The 13,652-nt window shown below is 48.0% G+C and overlaps 1 protein-coding gene across 3 annotated transcripts in view; it reads left to right on the forward strand.

Moving 5' to 3' along the window:
* lingo2b (leucine rich repeat and Ig domain containing 2b) overlaps positions 1-7,348 on the forward strand; it is a 259,034-nt gene extending 251,686 nt beyond the window's left edge. For all 3 annotated transcript variants that reach the window (XM_064334809.1, XM_064334811.1, XM_064334810.1), the window contains exon 4: positions 5,374-7,348. In XM_064334809.1, the coding sequence (XP_064190879.1) occupies positions 5,386-7,242 (1,857 nt within the window). In that variant the 5' untranslated portion in view covers positions 5,374-5,385 and the 3' untranslated portion in view covers positions 7,243-7,348. The remainder of the gene's footprint in view (positions 1-5,373) is intronic.
* Positions 7,349-13,652: the final 6,304 nt, after the last annotated feature.

Here is a 13,652-nt window from a genome sequence, read left to right on the forward strand (position 1 = left end):
ACAAAAAATATCCTGGAAGGCAAAATGGACTTGTCTCTGCAGACACCTTGTAGAGGAAACTATCTCTACAGCAAATTGCCAGAATCAATCGATGCTATTATACTCCATCAGCCATGTCAATTCTGTTCCTTATTGTGAGGCTTTCTGGTGAAAATTAATGATCCACAATCTGAGCTTTTCTTTTTATTATGTCTAAATGATTATAGTGGGGGGAAATACCAGCACTGTAATGTCAACAGAATTTATAAAGTTGGTCATGTTTCCTCCGCAAACAAATTGTGTGGCCCACAGTTCATATATACACAGCATTTCCAATCTTTGTTTACGGATTAAATAGCTCATTTCAGCTAAGCCTTCAAAGGCAGACTAAAGGAATACATTATTTATGCATTTATGTGCATCGCTTCTACATCTACAGTAGGCTATAATCTTACAAAGTAGCCTGTCATATACTATATATTTCTATAAAGTAAACAAATATAGTTAGCCGATTATATATCGAATAAGTGAACCTCACTGGACGAACTATCGCTGCCAATGCGCTTTGATTCTTTCATCTTAAAGTATCTGTGTTGTTACGGGCTAGCTTTTATTCGACTGAATTAAATGGCTTCCCGCGTTCGGGCAATCGGCCTGCTGTGACTCCAGCCGTCGGTCGGCAGATGAGTGCAGCTGTTTTTTAAATCGTCTTGACGAAGGGTCGGCGAGCTGGAGGCGCCGTGCGCTCGCTCCTGCCGGCCGCGTCGCGCGTCCGACTGCGCTTAATCCTCTCTCACTCCGCCCGCCGCGCGGCGGAAGGGGCGCGCCTGTGTGATGCGACTCTGAATACAGTCAAGGGTATATACAGGAGCGCTTCCTCTCTCTCTCTCTCTCTCTCTCTCTCTCTCTCTCTCTGTCTCTCACTCTCTCTCCCTCTTTATCTCTCGCTCTCTCTCTCTCCCTCTCTGTCTCTCTCTCTCTCTCTCTCTTCTTCTCTCACTCTCTCTCCCTCTTTATCTCTCTTTCTGTCTCTCACTCTCTCTGTCTCTCTCTCCCTCTCTATCTCTCTGTCTCTCACTCACTGTCTCTCTCTCCCTCTTTCTCTCCCTCTCTGTCTCTTGCTCTCTCTCCCTCTCTATCTCCCCTTCTCCTTCTCTCTCTCTCTGTCTCTTTCCCTCTCTCTCCCCTTCTCCTTCTCTCCCTCTCTCTCCCCTTCACCCTGACCGAGCAGCAGAGGCCCTCTCTCCTTCACCCTGACTGTGCAGCAGGGCTGAGTCGCCGTGCACCGCTTCAGCTCTTCCCCCCGTCTCGGGTTCGGTTGGAGAGACTTTTATTTAAATTTTCAGCGGGCGCGAGCAGGACGGGTCTGTGTGCGCTGCGGCGAACCGACGCCCTGCGACTTTTCTGAAGTGGCTCCCCGAGGGGTGGCTGGGTGAATTACGCCCAGGCTGTCTCTCCGAGCGATATTCCAGTGGCGCTGGTTGGGAAAGCGTTCACACTTTCAGACTGGTGTTTATCCTCCGTTTGACATGTAGGGGCTGTGCAGTCTGTTAAATTCAAAACATCTTAGGTCGTCTGCGTGTTTTGTTAAACAGCATTGCGTGTTTTGTGCTGGCATGCACACACACACACACACACACACACACACACTTTATTATCTGTATTTCCGTTTATCTCCTCACAGATTATCAGTTAATTTCAAACGCAACATAAAATGAAAGATGCGTCCCTACAAACAGCTGTGATAAAACGGATTTATTTGATTTAATTATCAAGGCTGTTCTTAATTCGTAATTCACCGAATGTGCTCCAGGCATGAGGCTCGGTGTCGGTAACCAGACCCAGTGGACCCTCCAGTAATTTGCATTATAGCCTGCATTTGTGTAAGAAAGAGCGTTTAAGGGAATTATTTTATGGAGAAATGAATACAGTCATTTGTTCAGACAGACGGATAGATTAAATAAAATACGTTAAAAAACCCGTGAGAAACCAACTTACTTAATTGCAGTGATAGGATAGATAGGAGCACATTAGTAAATAGTAGTAGTTGTAGTAGTAGTAGTAGTATTAGGGGGAGGAGAAGTAGTAGTAGTAATAATTATAATAATAACAGTAATAATAATCGCTATTTTGTTGTTTATTGTGTTTATTTTGATTGATTTCCTGACCAGCTGTCCTCAGTCTGAATGCTGTTGTTACTGCACGTCTCGCTGAGCCGGTGACTCATGGCTCTGGAGCCGCAGCGGTCGGGCCAGTCCTTGAACTCCGCGGCGCGAGCGTCTGCTCCCGCCATCGTCTCGCCGGTAGCCCCTTCGTCAGAGAAACGCAGCCCGCGTGACTAACTATCGGACGCGGAAGCGTCCCTGGCGTCTGATGTGTCGTGTCCTCCCGTGATGGATGCGGCCTCTCTCACGGATACGGGGGGGGGGTCTGGTTATTACATCCTGGATCGCTTCGAGAACGTCTTTTCGCTCGAGCCGGCTTCTCGCCTACCTGACTGCGCGGGAGAAGGATGACGAGCCCTTTGGTGAACGAGCCAATTAATTTAGGAACCGCATCCCCCCCCCCCCCCCCTCAACACCCACCCCCCTCCCCCCTCCTCCCCAAGCGTCGGGGCTCGATATTTCAGCGAAGCTACCGGCAGCCCTGCTAATTTAGTTGACGAATGCTTTCCTGTTTCGCAACGTAAGCCTAAATCATGACGTCGGCGGCAGATAAACGAACGACACCGGGAGCAGTCTCCTTGGGCGACGGCGCCGTAGCTTTCTTTTGTCCCGACGTTGTGCGTTTTTTTTGTTTTTTCTTTCTTTGACTTCCAAGATATTAATAAACGAGGGTCAAGGAAAGGCTTGCAGACGTCAGCTGCAGAATGCAGTGTCACCGTGTTTCGCTACCGCGGTGATGCGCGGTGGTTACAGTAGTTACGGGGGGCTCGTGGCCGTAAGAACTCAGACGCTTCACTTTGGTCTTTTATGTGCAGGCCGTGGGCTTTTTGAGTTTAGACGCATTGTTGCAGCTGTAGTGCGCCCTCTGGAGGTCAATCTCAGATTAAAGTTGTTAATGGTAACTCAGTGTTGTCTGTTGTAATGGCATCTGTGTGCAGAACTATGGACTGGTGGCACTAGAGACTCGTGTGTTGACAGAGAGCTGTGCATGTCTAGTAATTCAAGAGTAACACCCTCACCCTTCCCTGCCCATGGAAAGCCACCTCCCCCTAAAATACCCACAATCACTGCTGACACTGAAGACTTGAGAGTGTGGGATCATCTGTAGACAGGAGACAAAATGACAAGTGCAGATAAGCTATGTGACCTAATCTTGTCATGGAATATCAAGCATTCTTATGAATGTAGAGATTCTCTTTATTTTAATCGTTAAAATTAATTGGGCAGATTAAATCCGAGGAGATATATGTCTTCTCTTACAGTATATCTGACAAAGCTTTTTTTTCTTCTTTTTTCCCCTTGGTCTCAGCTCTGTTCTGTTCCTTCATCTTTCGGCTGATAATTCTGATATACGATGTCCTGAGAACACTGAGAGAAGGAGCGATGGAGTAGGGGGAAAAAAAAACAAAAACAGCAAAAAAAGAACATCCAGTTGGACATCTGGACCATTCCCACGATGCAGTTCACTTGTACCACATTTGCGCGGCGCGCGGAATACGAGGCTGAGCGTTGTTTATTCTGGAAGCATATGATCTGTGTTACAGCACGGGGCTGCAAGGGCCCTCCAGAGCTCGGCTCTGCATACTAAACCGTGATGAACCGCGTTTAAAAGCAGCTGTTCTGCGTTCTGACAGCGGGGGGGGGGGGGGGGGACTGTGAGCACGGAGGATAAATGTCACTTTCAGACGGCCCCTCCCCGCCGTCACCTGGACGCGCTGGCGGTGTCAGAGTGCCGCTTGCCCAGGTGTCTGCGTCACCGAGCGACCCGGTCAGACCGCCATTACGGCTCTGTCAAGGGCAACAGCTGCCCGCCAAGACACCCGAGCTCATCCCATTACCTGAGTGTGTGTGTGTGTCTGCGTGCGTATGTGTGTGGGCCTATGTGTTTCTGTGTGTGTGTGTGTGTGTGCCTGCGTGTGTGTATGTGTGTTGGTCTGTGTGTTTGTGTGTGTGCCTGTGTCTGTGTATGTGTGTTGGTGTGTGTGTTTCTGTGTGCGTGTGTGTGTTTGCGTTTCCATGGAGATGGTCTCCACGCTGATTCTCTCCTCTGTGAGTGATTGGTGTTGGTTGCATGGTGGGGAACCTTGAGACACATCCATCCCCGGGTTCTGTCACGCGTCCAAGCAACACTTCAGGTGCGACGCTGCCGGCGAGCGCTGCCAGTTCGGGTGCCAGCTCGGATGCCAGCTCGCATGCCAGCCCGAATCGCATGGCGCCCGTATGCCACTGTTTATCTCCCTTACGCTTTCATTAGCGTCTCCCTCAGGCTGGCAGCCCGGGCACTGCCGCCTGGGCCCCGCTCTGCTCTGCGCACCGTCGCCACGACGACAGAGCTAGCGCGTCAACGTCCACCGTATGTGACGTCACTGGAGAAGCGGAAAGAGTGTGATTGGACACCTTAGCTGTTTTCGTCATCAGCATTATCTCACAAACAAACGGCAATCTTAACAGAAATGCTCATAAATGCTGTTGAAATGTTTCAGAGTAGCTGGTTACCAAGGCTATATCTCGCACCACTGATGGTCCTCTTCCCTTTTTTTCATCTAATAGTTTAATAGTTATTTTTAATGCATGTGTTCAGGGCAGGGCCTGGAGTTGGGTAAAATTTCCCCTCATCTGGGTAAAATCTGCCCAATCTGGCGACCCTGGAAGAGCACGCGATTGGCCCTGGAGCTCTCCTGAGTTCCCATGTGCGTCAGACCCCAGGGGAAGCGTTTGTCTGTTAATTTGCATCATCTCTATTAAAGTAAATCAAGAGCAAAAGCATCATCGAGCTGTTAGGATGCCAAAGAGAGTCACAAACAGAAGGATCTGTTTTTTTTTTTTTTTTGTTTTTTTTTTGTCCTCAATTCCTGAGAGTACAGCCAAGGCCTGTGTGTCACTTGACAGTTGGAGACTGCTGCCAAATATTCCTTCATATTTGTCTCAGTTTCCTGGAAGAATAATTAAGGGACATGTGTGAGAAGGGTTAGTACAGTAAAGCATTAAAGTACTTAAGTAAATGTCAGATTTATATACCTGTCTTTACTGGAATTAGTTGTAGAATAGATATTTTTGTTGTTGTGCATGTACTAGTCCCAAGATTATGTTTCCTTCAGTACAAAGCTGGAGGAGCTGCTTTTTTAGTTGAAATTGGCTTTTAGGAATTATTTTGCTTTTGTTTTTGGTTTTAAATGCTTAAAAAAAAAAAAAAAAAAACGTTTCTTTTTTTGTCTCCTTACTCTGGCAGAGCTTTGACAGAATGGTCGACTGCATCAGCAAAGTCATGCTGCACACGGCTATCTCATGCTGGCAACCGTTCCTGGGGCTGGCCCTCGTCCTCGTCTTCGTCGGCTCCGCCCTCGGGTGCCCCGCCCGGTGCGAGTGCTCCGCCCAGAGCAAGTCCGTCATCTGCCACCGCAAGCGCCTGCTGGCCATCCCCGAGGGCATCCCCATCGAGACGCGCGTCCTGGACCTGAGCAAGAACAAGCTGCGGAGCGTCAACCCCGACAACTTCTCCTCCTTCCCGCAGCTGGAGGAGCTGGACCTCAGCGACAACATCATCGGCTCGGTGGAGCCGGGCGCCTTCAACGCCCTGGTCAACATGCACAGCCTCAGCCTGAAGAGCAACCGCATCAAGCTGATCCCGCTGGGCGTGTTCACCGGGCTGGCCAACCTCACCCTGCTGGACATCAGCGACAACAAGATCGTCATCCTGCTGGACTACATGTTCCAGGACCTGCACAACCTGAAGGTGCTGGAGGTCGGGGACAACGACCTGGTGTACATCTCGCACCGGGCCTTCAGCGGCCTGCTGGGCCTGGAGAGCCTGACGCTGGAGCGCTGCAACCTGACCATGGTGCCCACTGAGGCCCTGTCGCACCTGCACAACCTGGTGACGCTGCGCCTGCGGCAGCTCAACATCGCCGTGCTGCACCCCAACTCCTTCCGCAAGCTGTTCCGCCTGCGGCACCTGGAGATCGACAGCTGGCCCGCCCTGGACAGCTTCCCCGCCGACACCCTGCAGGGGCTCAACCTGACCACGCTGTCCGTCACCAACACCAACCTGTCCGCCTTCCCCTACCAGGCCTTCCGCCACCTGCCGTACCTGACGCACCTCAACCTGTCCTTCAGCCGCATCGCGCACGTCCAGGGGGGCATGCTGGCGGAGCTGGGGAGGCTCCGCGAGCTGCACCTAGTGGGGGCGGGGCTGCTCGCTATCGAGCCCTACGCCTTCCAGGGCATGCGGTCGCTGCGCGTCCTCAACGTCTCGCACAACCAGCTGGACACCCTGGAGCGCTCGGCCTTCCAGGCCCCGGAGGTGCTGGAGAAGCTCCTGATCGACGGGAACCCGCTGGTGTGCGACTGCCGGCTCATGTGGCTCCTGCAGAGGCGGCACTCCATCCAGTTCGGCGAGGCCCAGCCCGAGTGCGGCACGCCCGAGGGCGTGCGCGGGCGCCCCTTCCGCGAGTTCAAGGAGTCGCTGCTGTCCTACTACGTGACCTGCACCAAGCCGCGCATCCGGCAGAACAAGACCCAGCTGCTGTTCGTGGACGAGGGCCAGCCGGCCCGGCTGTACTGCAGCGCGGACGGCACGCCCCGCCCGACCGTCACCTGGCTCACCCCGCGCCAGCGCCACGTCACCTACAAGAGCAGCGGGCGGGTGGCGGTGCACGCCAGCGGCACGCTGGAGATCAAGGTGTCCGAGGTGCACGACAGCGGCGTGTACGTGTGCGTGGCCAGCAACGCGGCGGGCAACGACAGCCTGTCGGCCTCGCTGGCCGTCAAGAGCCTGGGGATCAGCGACAGGTCGCTTTACGCCAACAGGACCTCTCAGTACTACACTGAGCCCAACAGCACCGCCACCAACGGCACCAACCTCTTCAACATGACCTTTGGCCTGGACCTAAAGACCATTTTGGTGTCCACCGCCATGGGCTGCTTCACCTTCCTGGGCGTGGTCCTCTTCTGCTTCCTGCTGCTCTTTGTGTGGAGCCGCGGGAAGGGGAAGCACAAAAGCAACATCGACATCGAGTACGTGCCGCGCAAGTCCGCCGGGGCGGCGGCCGAGGGCGCGGAGCAGGCCGGCCCCCGCCGGGTCAACATGAAGATGATTTAAAGGGCGCCCAGGGCCCAGACAGGGGTAAACTAACGAGTGATGGGGAAAAAAAATGGGGATGGCAGCCTGGAATGACTACTGCCCCCCACAGGCTGGGAGGACAAATGGCGAGAGACAGTGAGATTGCGCACGCTCCCTCTCTACACTCCCCCCGCCGGACCCCGTGAACCACAGCCGGAATACCGGAGGCAATTCCCAAACCGGCATTTCGGCACTGAGCATTTGCCTACTCCGAATCCCGAAATGCAGACATTATAGACCAATGTACAGAACATATTTGTATCTAAAACAAAAAAAAGATGTATTTGTTAAGTCTTGCATCATGCTTACCCCTTGCGACAACGAGACGGAATATCTTTTCAGACACATACGTTTACATATATATACTTAATGGCACATTACGTGTATGTATGTACGCGTACGTACAGTCTTAGAGCAATATTTACAGGATACAGCTTCAGATGAATTGAAAAGTACCCCAAATCGAGCTTGTTGCGTCCACACTTTTATAACTGCTGGAGAATCGCCAGAGAGGATTCGTGGTGTTCCAGCACAATTCATGCAGTTAGCAGCATATCTGTCAAATGAAAATTTCACTGGATATTAATTCTTATAGGCCTCAATCCCAACCACAATAACAACAACAACAACAACAGCAATGACAGAAATATTACTGGTTGTCATGACAAGTGACATTTTGTAAAATCAGGTTCTGTGATTTTAAGACTTACTGAAGAATAGTATGTATATATATAAAAAATAATATATATATACAGTACATTTATTTATATGGAAGTTAACATTCTTGTTTCCTTATAAAATCACTGTTTCTCCTTTTTTCATTTTTCTCTCTTACTTTGACCCCAGTCTTTCCAGGGGACTTGCCTGGTGCCGTACGGAATCACATGTCCACGTTTCTGCTGTGAAATTACCCTTATTTTCCCTGCTAAGAAATCTGATATCTGTTGTGGTAGTTTCCCTCATTTCTGTTGATCAATCATTTAGATTGTGAAAAGTTAAAAAAAAAATACAAAAAAAAAAAAACTGTATGTTGAATAAAGAATTAATTTGTATCCCGATGTGTTAAATGTGACTGTGGCAGCAGGAATGTTGGCTCGGCGTCAGTAAAAATGGCCTTTCTGAGGAAACGTCCCCACAGGTTTTCATCTGATAAGGTGACCCGCTTTATCAAGAGTTTCCCATTTGACCATGAATGTAAAGTGGTCTTTGAGCTTCGTTTGATGGGCGGAGTCAGCTCTAACCCCCTGGTCTGTGCTGAGTACTGGATTGAAAGTCACTCCATCGTTGAATCTGTCCATGAACCATCTTAAGCCGCCACATATAGATATTATCAATGGCTGCATGATTCAATGAGGTCATCGTATTGTGGTTAGCATGCGTAGGAGCAAAAACACATCCACACACAAAACATTGGTCATGTGACCTTGGAGCACATGCTACATTCACCAAATTCAACAAAAATGATAAGATTGATTTTCTTTGCTTAACCCATTATCAAAAAAAACAGGACGTACAGAATGATGTTCTAATTATCAATGTAATATTATGCAGGTATTGGAATGCCTCTACTGATCTGGGTTGAGAAACAACAAACATTTCTGTTAAAAATAACACTAAAACAACTCTCCAAACACTGTCAGGTGCATTGACCCAATACCGCAGGATATATCAGAGTGTGTATGTCTGTGTGCGCACACAAGAAATTTTAAGCTTACTAAAGGACAAACAAAATCTCTCCGCAGACGGATTACAGGCCGAGACACTGAGAAAGAATTTGATGCCTACAATGCATTCCCCTGGTGGATAAGGTAAAGTAATGAATGTAACCATGACGATTGCTTTTTGTAAACACATCCTTCCCCTGTTGTTCCCCGGGCCCCTGCGCTGTCCTGTCACGCCCCTGTTTGGGCTGAATCGCTGGGGCTTAGGCCTCTGAACGGGAAAGGGGAATGACAGGCTCTTTGCGCAATGAGGTCAACAATAATCTAATCTTCCCCGCTACCCATCCTTCTTTCTATTCATTGAAAAGTGTGCGTCGCAACTCCAGCATGTATTGTTTATAAATATGAGCGTGTCCACCACTGTTCAAGGGTTCTGATCTTAAGCTTGAGGGAGGTCTTGATTGGTTTGTGTCCCTGATGCAGGAGGCATAGGTTCGTCCTCAAACTGGGCAGGTGTTTCCAAGATACTGTCTTTAGTCCCAAGATTCCGTATACACACACACACACACACACACGCACATACACACGCACACACACGCACGTATCTGTGTGTAAAGAGAGAGAGAGGTTTGTTACCCCAGTGGTGCACCAGGAGAGACGTAAGAGAGTGAGTGAGGACCAGAAGGGCCGTGTCCTCGGAGAGGATATGACATCACAAGGAGAGAGACCAAGAAGAAGAAGAAGTTTGGGCTTCCGGTGAGTCTGACTTGGGATCAATGTGAGGACGGCCGCTGAGGCTGACTTCTTCAGACCGGCGTGAGGACGTGTGTTTGGCTAGCGGGGGGGGGAGACGCCATCGCATTGTGTACTAAGTGCACTTAGAGCAGAGCGCTGATGGCTGACGGTACCCGGGCGATCGCTGGGCGTGCCGTTAAACCATCTGACGCCTCGGCTGAGCACCTGCGCGGGGATTTATCCACCGTCGACGCGAGTCTGGAGAACCAGGAGGAGGGATCAGAGCGAAATTCTGCTGGATCAACAGTCATCTGGCCGCCGCACAAACGCCTTTGAAAGCAAGGTAAGATCTTCCAAATATAAACCTCTAATAAAGTAGGTCAACAGCACTAATGCAGCATTGTTATGAATGTTCCCTACATACCCACTGTAGATTGATGTTTAATAAACCTGCAGTATAATAGATGAACTGTGCATCTGAACGTAGAAGGAACTTATATGTACTAATATGTTTGAACATTCTATTTGAACATAGAAGGAACTTATATGTACTAATATTTTCACACGCTATAAATAACCCATGTGGATACATACACACGCACATGAATATAATAAATTTACTGAATAATTCAGAATTAATTTAGGTAAAATAGCTTTGACTCTGACATTTTTAGCGGGTTGTTTACTTTGACAGGTTTTGAATAATGTATGATTCCGGCCTTTTCCGCCACTGAATCTGAGAAAGGCTGATGTGAGAGTGCTGATTAAATTCAGTGAGTGAGTGTGTCTGCGGGTGCCTGTGTGTGTGTGTGTGTGTTTGGTGTGTTTGTGCGTATGCGTGTGTGTGTGTGCGGGTGCCTGTGAGTGTGTGTGTGTTTGTGCGTATGCGTGTGTGTGTGCGAGTGTGTGTGTGTGTTTGTGCGCGCGTGTGTGTGTGTGTGTGTGTGTGTGTGTGCACATGTGAGTGTGTGTGTGTGTGCGCGTGTGACAATGTGTGTGTGCACGTGTGAGTGCATGTGAGTGCGTGTGTGTGCGTGTGTGTGTGTGTCTGCAGGTACGTATGTTTGTGTGTGTGCACGTGCGTGTGTCTGCGGATGTGTGCGTTTGTGTGTGTCTGCGGGTGTGTGCGTTTGTGTGTGTCTGCGGGTGTGTATGTAGAGGCAGTGAATCTCTGCACAGTGTGAATCACTCAGAAGCTGTGCTGTGCAGTGCAGAGATCTCACTCTGCAGGAGTCACACAGGAGTCCTCCTGCCCCCCCCCCCATGCACCCGCAAACATGACTCATCCGCATCTGTGCATGGAGCAAGTGGCCCAGCCAGCACCCAGCAGGCTACCCTAGTTCCCAAAATCAGCACTCCTGAAAGTAGGTTGTTTCTTTTGTGGGTCATAGATGCCTTGATCGCAGTTGCAAATTATTATTTTTTTTGCATGCTGAGACTTGACAGTTTTCTCTCTCTCTTCCTCCCCCAGTCCCAGTGTTGTGGAGCAGGATGCATATTGAATTGGGGGGGGGGGGGGGGTGATAGGGGATTACTGTGTGTAAGTTTTGTGATGGGAGTGTAATAGGACAGATTCAATAAAGGCTTTGTTCAATGCTTGCAGCATCATTTCAGTTCATCTGAGGGCAAAAATAAAATGAATAAAAAAGGACAGGAGTGTGTGACATGAGGGAATAGATGTTTAGGGTGCAATTATTTTGCCTATAATGTGGTTTTAATTCGGATCCCTGCAGGTGAGCCTCGTTAAGGACAAACTGAGCACGCTCATAAGTATCACCTGACCCAGGTAAGTTAGTCTCGCTGTGTAACTTTGAATTAAAAGGAGAGAGAGAGAGAGAAAGAGAGAGAGACGGAGAGAGAGCGAGAGGACTGAGAGAGAGAGAGAGAGAGAGAGAGCGAGAGAGAGGACTGAGAGAGACAGAGAGAGAGAGAGAGAGCGAGCGAGAGGACAGAGAGACAGAGAGAGAGAGAGAGAGAGAGAGAGAGAGAGAGAGAGAGAGAGAGAATCTAGGTATCACATTGATAATATGTTGGGTGAATTTTGTTATGTTTAAGTAAGACAGAAAACTAGGTCACATTTGCTTTGCTTCTAGGGCCTAACCTTCTTTTGCTGTTGGTTTTTCTTTACATATTTATTTATTTTGTTCTGGGCAACTCTCCGATTGGCATTGGTTCCTACATGGCCTACATTAAAACAGCACAGTAACTGATTTGCATATTACAGTCGAATGGAAAAGCAATGTGTGAGTCAGTGCAATGCCATGCAGTTTTTGTGTCATTATATAACTTAACTTATATTTATCTTTATGGTGTTTATGGCTCATGAAATTGCTGGACTTTAATATTTTATCATTTTACCATTTTAAAATGCCATGCAGTGTATCCAATGGATGTCCAAGCAACAAAGGTGTTATTACAGTATTAAATATCATAATACAAATGGGATAGATAAAGCTGTACTGTAGCATGATATGGTAAATAAAAATATATTTCTAAATTAATACTTTTTTTCAGAATTTTCAAATTTCACCAATGTGATTAGGTGCAGTCGATAAGAAAATGGAATTTTGGAGCATATGACGTGACCAGACCCATGTGACAGGATATGACATCATAAAGACCCGGTTATACAGGATAGTTAGCCGCTCTTAAATATTTTCAGGGACCCCTCAGGCAGCAGATGGGTCGAGGCAGCAGGTGAACAGGAGTCAGGGGAGAAGGTCCAGTCCTAACATCAAGCCTGTTGGCTGCCAAGTGAGAGGGCCTGGGGTTCGATACTCGATGCTTCACTCATACATTATGTGTAAAGCAACGATGCATTATAGCAGTAAGCGAGGGGCAGTGTGAACTGAAAAGTTTGTTTGCTTGCCACTAAAAAATAAATGAAATGCTTTCACACGAAAGATAAATCATGTTCATCTCCATTCGCCGTAAATATTTTATAATATTTAATCTGAAGTTTGCTGTGCCCACTCAAACTGAATTATTGCTGCGAGTATGAGCTGTGTGAATTACTTTAGCAAATACCCTGCTGTTCAAAGCAATAGGATGCATAAGGTAAGCCGGGGAAGTCGCTCTGGATAAAAGTGCGGAGTAATATAAATCCGTCTTTGTGATTGGATCTCTCCCTTTAACTTTTATATCCTTTATTCTGCTGCTTTTTCAATATCCATAATTGGGGGCATCTAGAAGCCATGTGGGAGGGTGATAATCAGAAGGTTGCAGGTTTAAAACCTGCTTTGGCACACTCCTGCCATGCCCCTAATGCGTATAAATGAATAATGGATGTGAAATTAGCCTTTGCAGTGCGCTCAGAGAAAGCAGGTTTACATTAGACCGCACACATTACCTCATATCAGCATAACGACTGGATTCTCTCATCTGCAACTGTAAATGTACTGCTTTCTCAGTGGGCTTGTATTAATATTAATATAAACTAAGAGGCTGCTTGGCCTTGTTTGTTTATGTCACATGTGTAAATTGCAGTATGGTCTCTGAAGTTGCAAGCACATTAGCACATTAGCACATACAGTATTTTTTTTATTTTTATTTTATATGGCACTTTGACATTTCTTTCCCTATTGCAACATCTGCAGTTCTGTGTGATAATGTTCACAGTGAGGATGATGTTTTATCCATCTTTGGACCAAGTGTCTGGGAACAGCCAATCAGTATTACGAGATCAAAGCTTCACCAGTTGGCTTTATTACATTTAAAAAAAAAAAAACTTTATTTCCTTTCTTTATCATTGGCTGTACTGAAGAATGGGGTTGGAATGTCTGAAATGTAAAATGTCCAAAGGCCATCTCTCCCAGATGAAGAAGAATAGTTAATGAGAGCTTTAATTGCTGTTTGCTTCCACACAGATCCTGTATCATCACTGATGATATCCTTTGTTAGCCTTAACAGTGATAGCAGCAGTAGCATTGGCTGCAGTAGTACAGTAGTACTAGTGGTGAAATTAGTACTGGTAGAAGTACTGGTAACAATTAT

The sequence above is a fragment of the Anguilla rostrata genome, chromosome 5 (genome assembly GCF_018555375.3).
Source record: "Anguilla rostrata isolate EN2019 chromosome 5, ASM1855537v3, whole genome shotgun sequence".
In the NCBI taxonomy this organism is placed as follows: domain Eukaryota; kingdom Metazoa; phylum Chordata; class Actinopteri; order Anguilliformes; family Anguillidae; genus Anguilla; species Anguilla rostrata.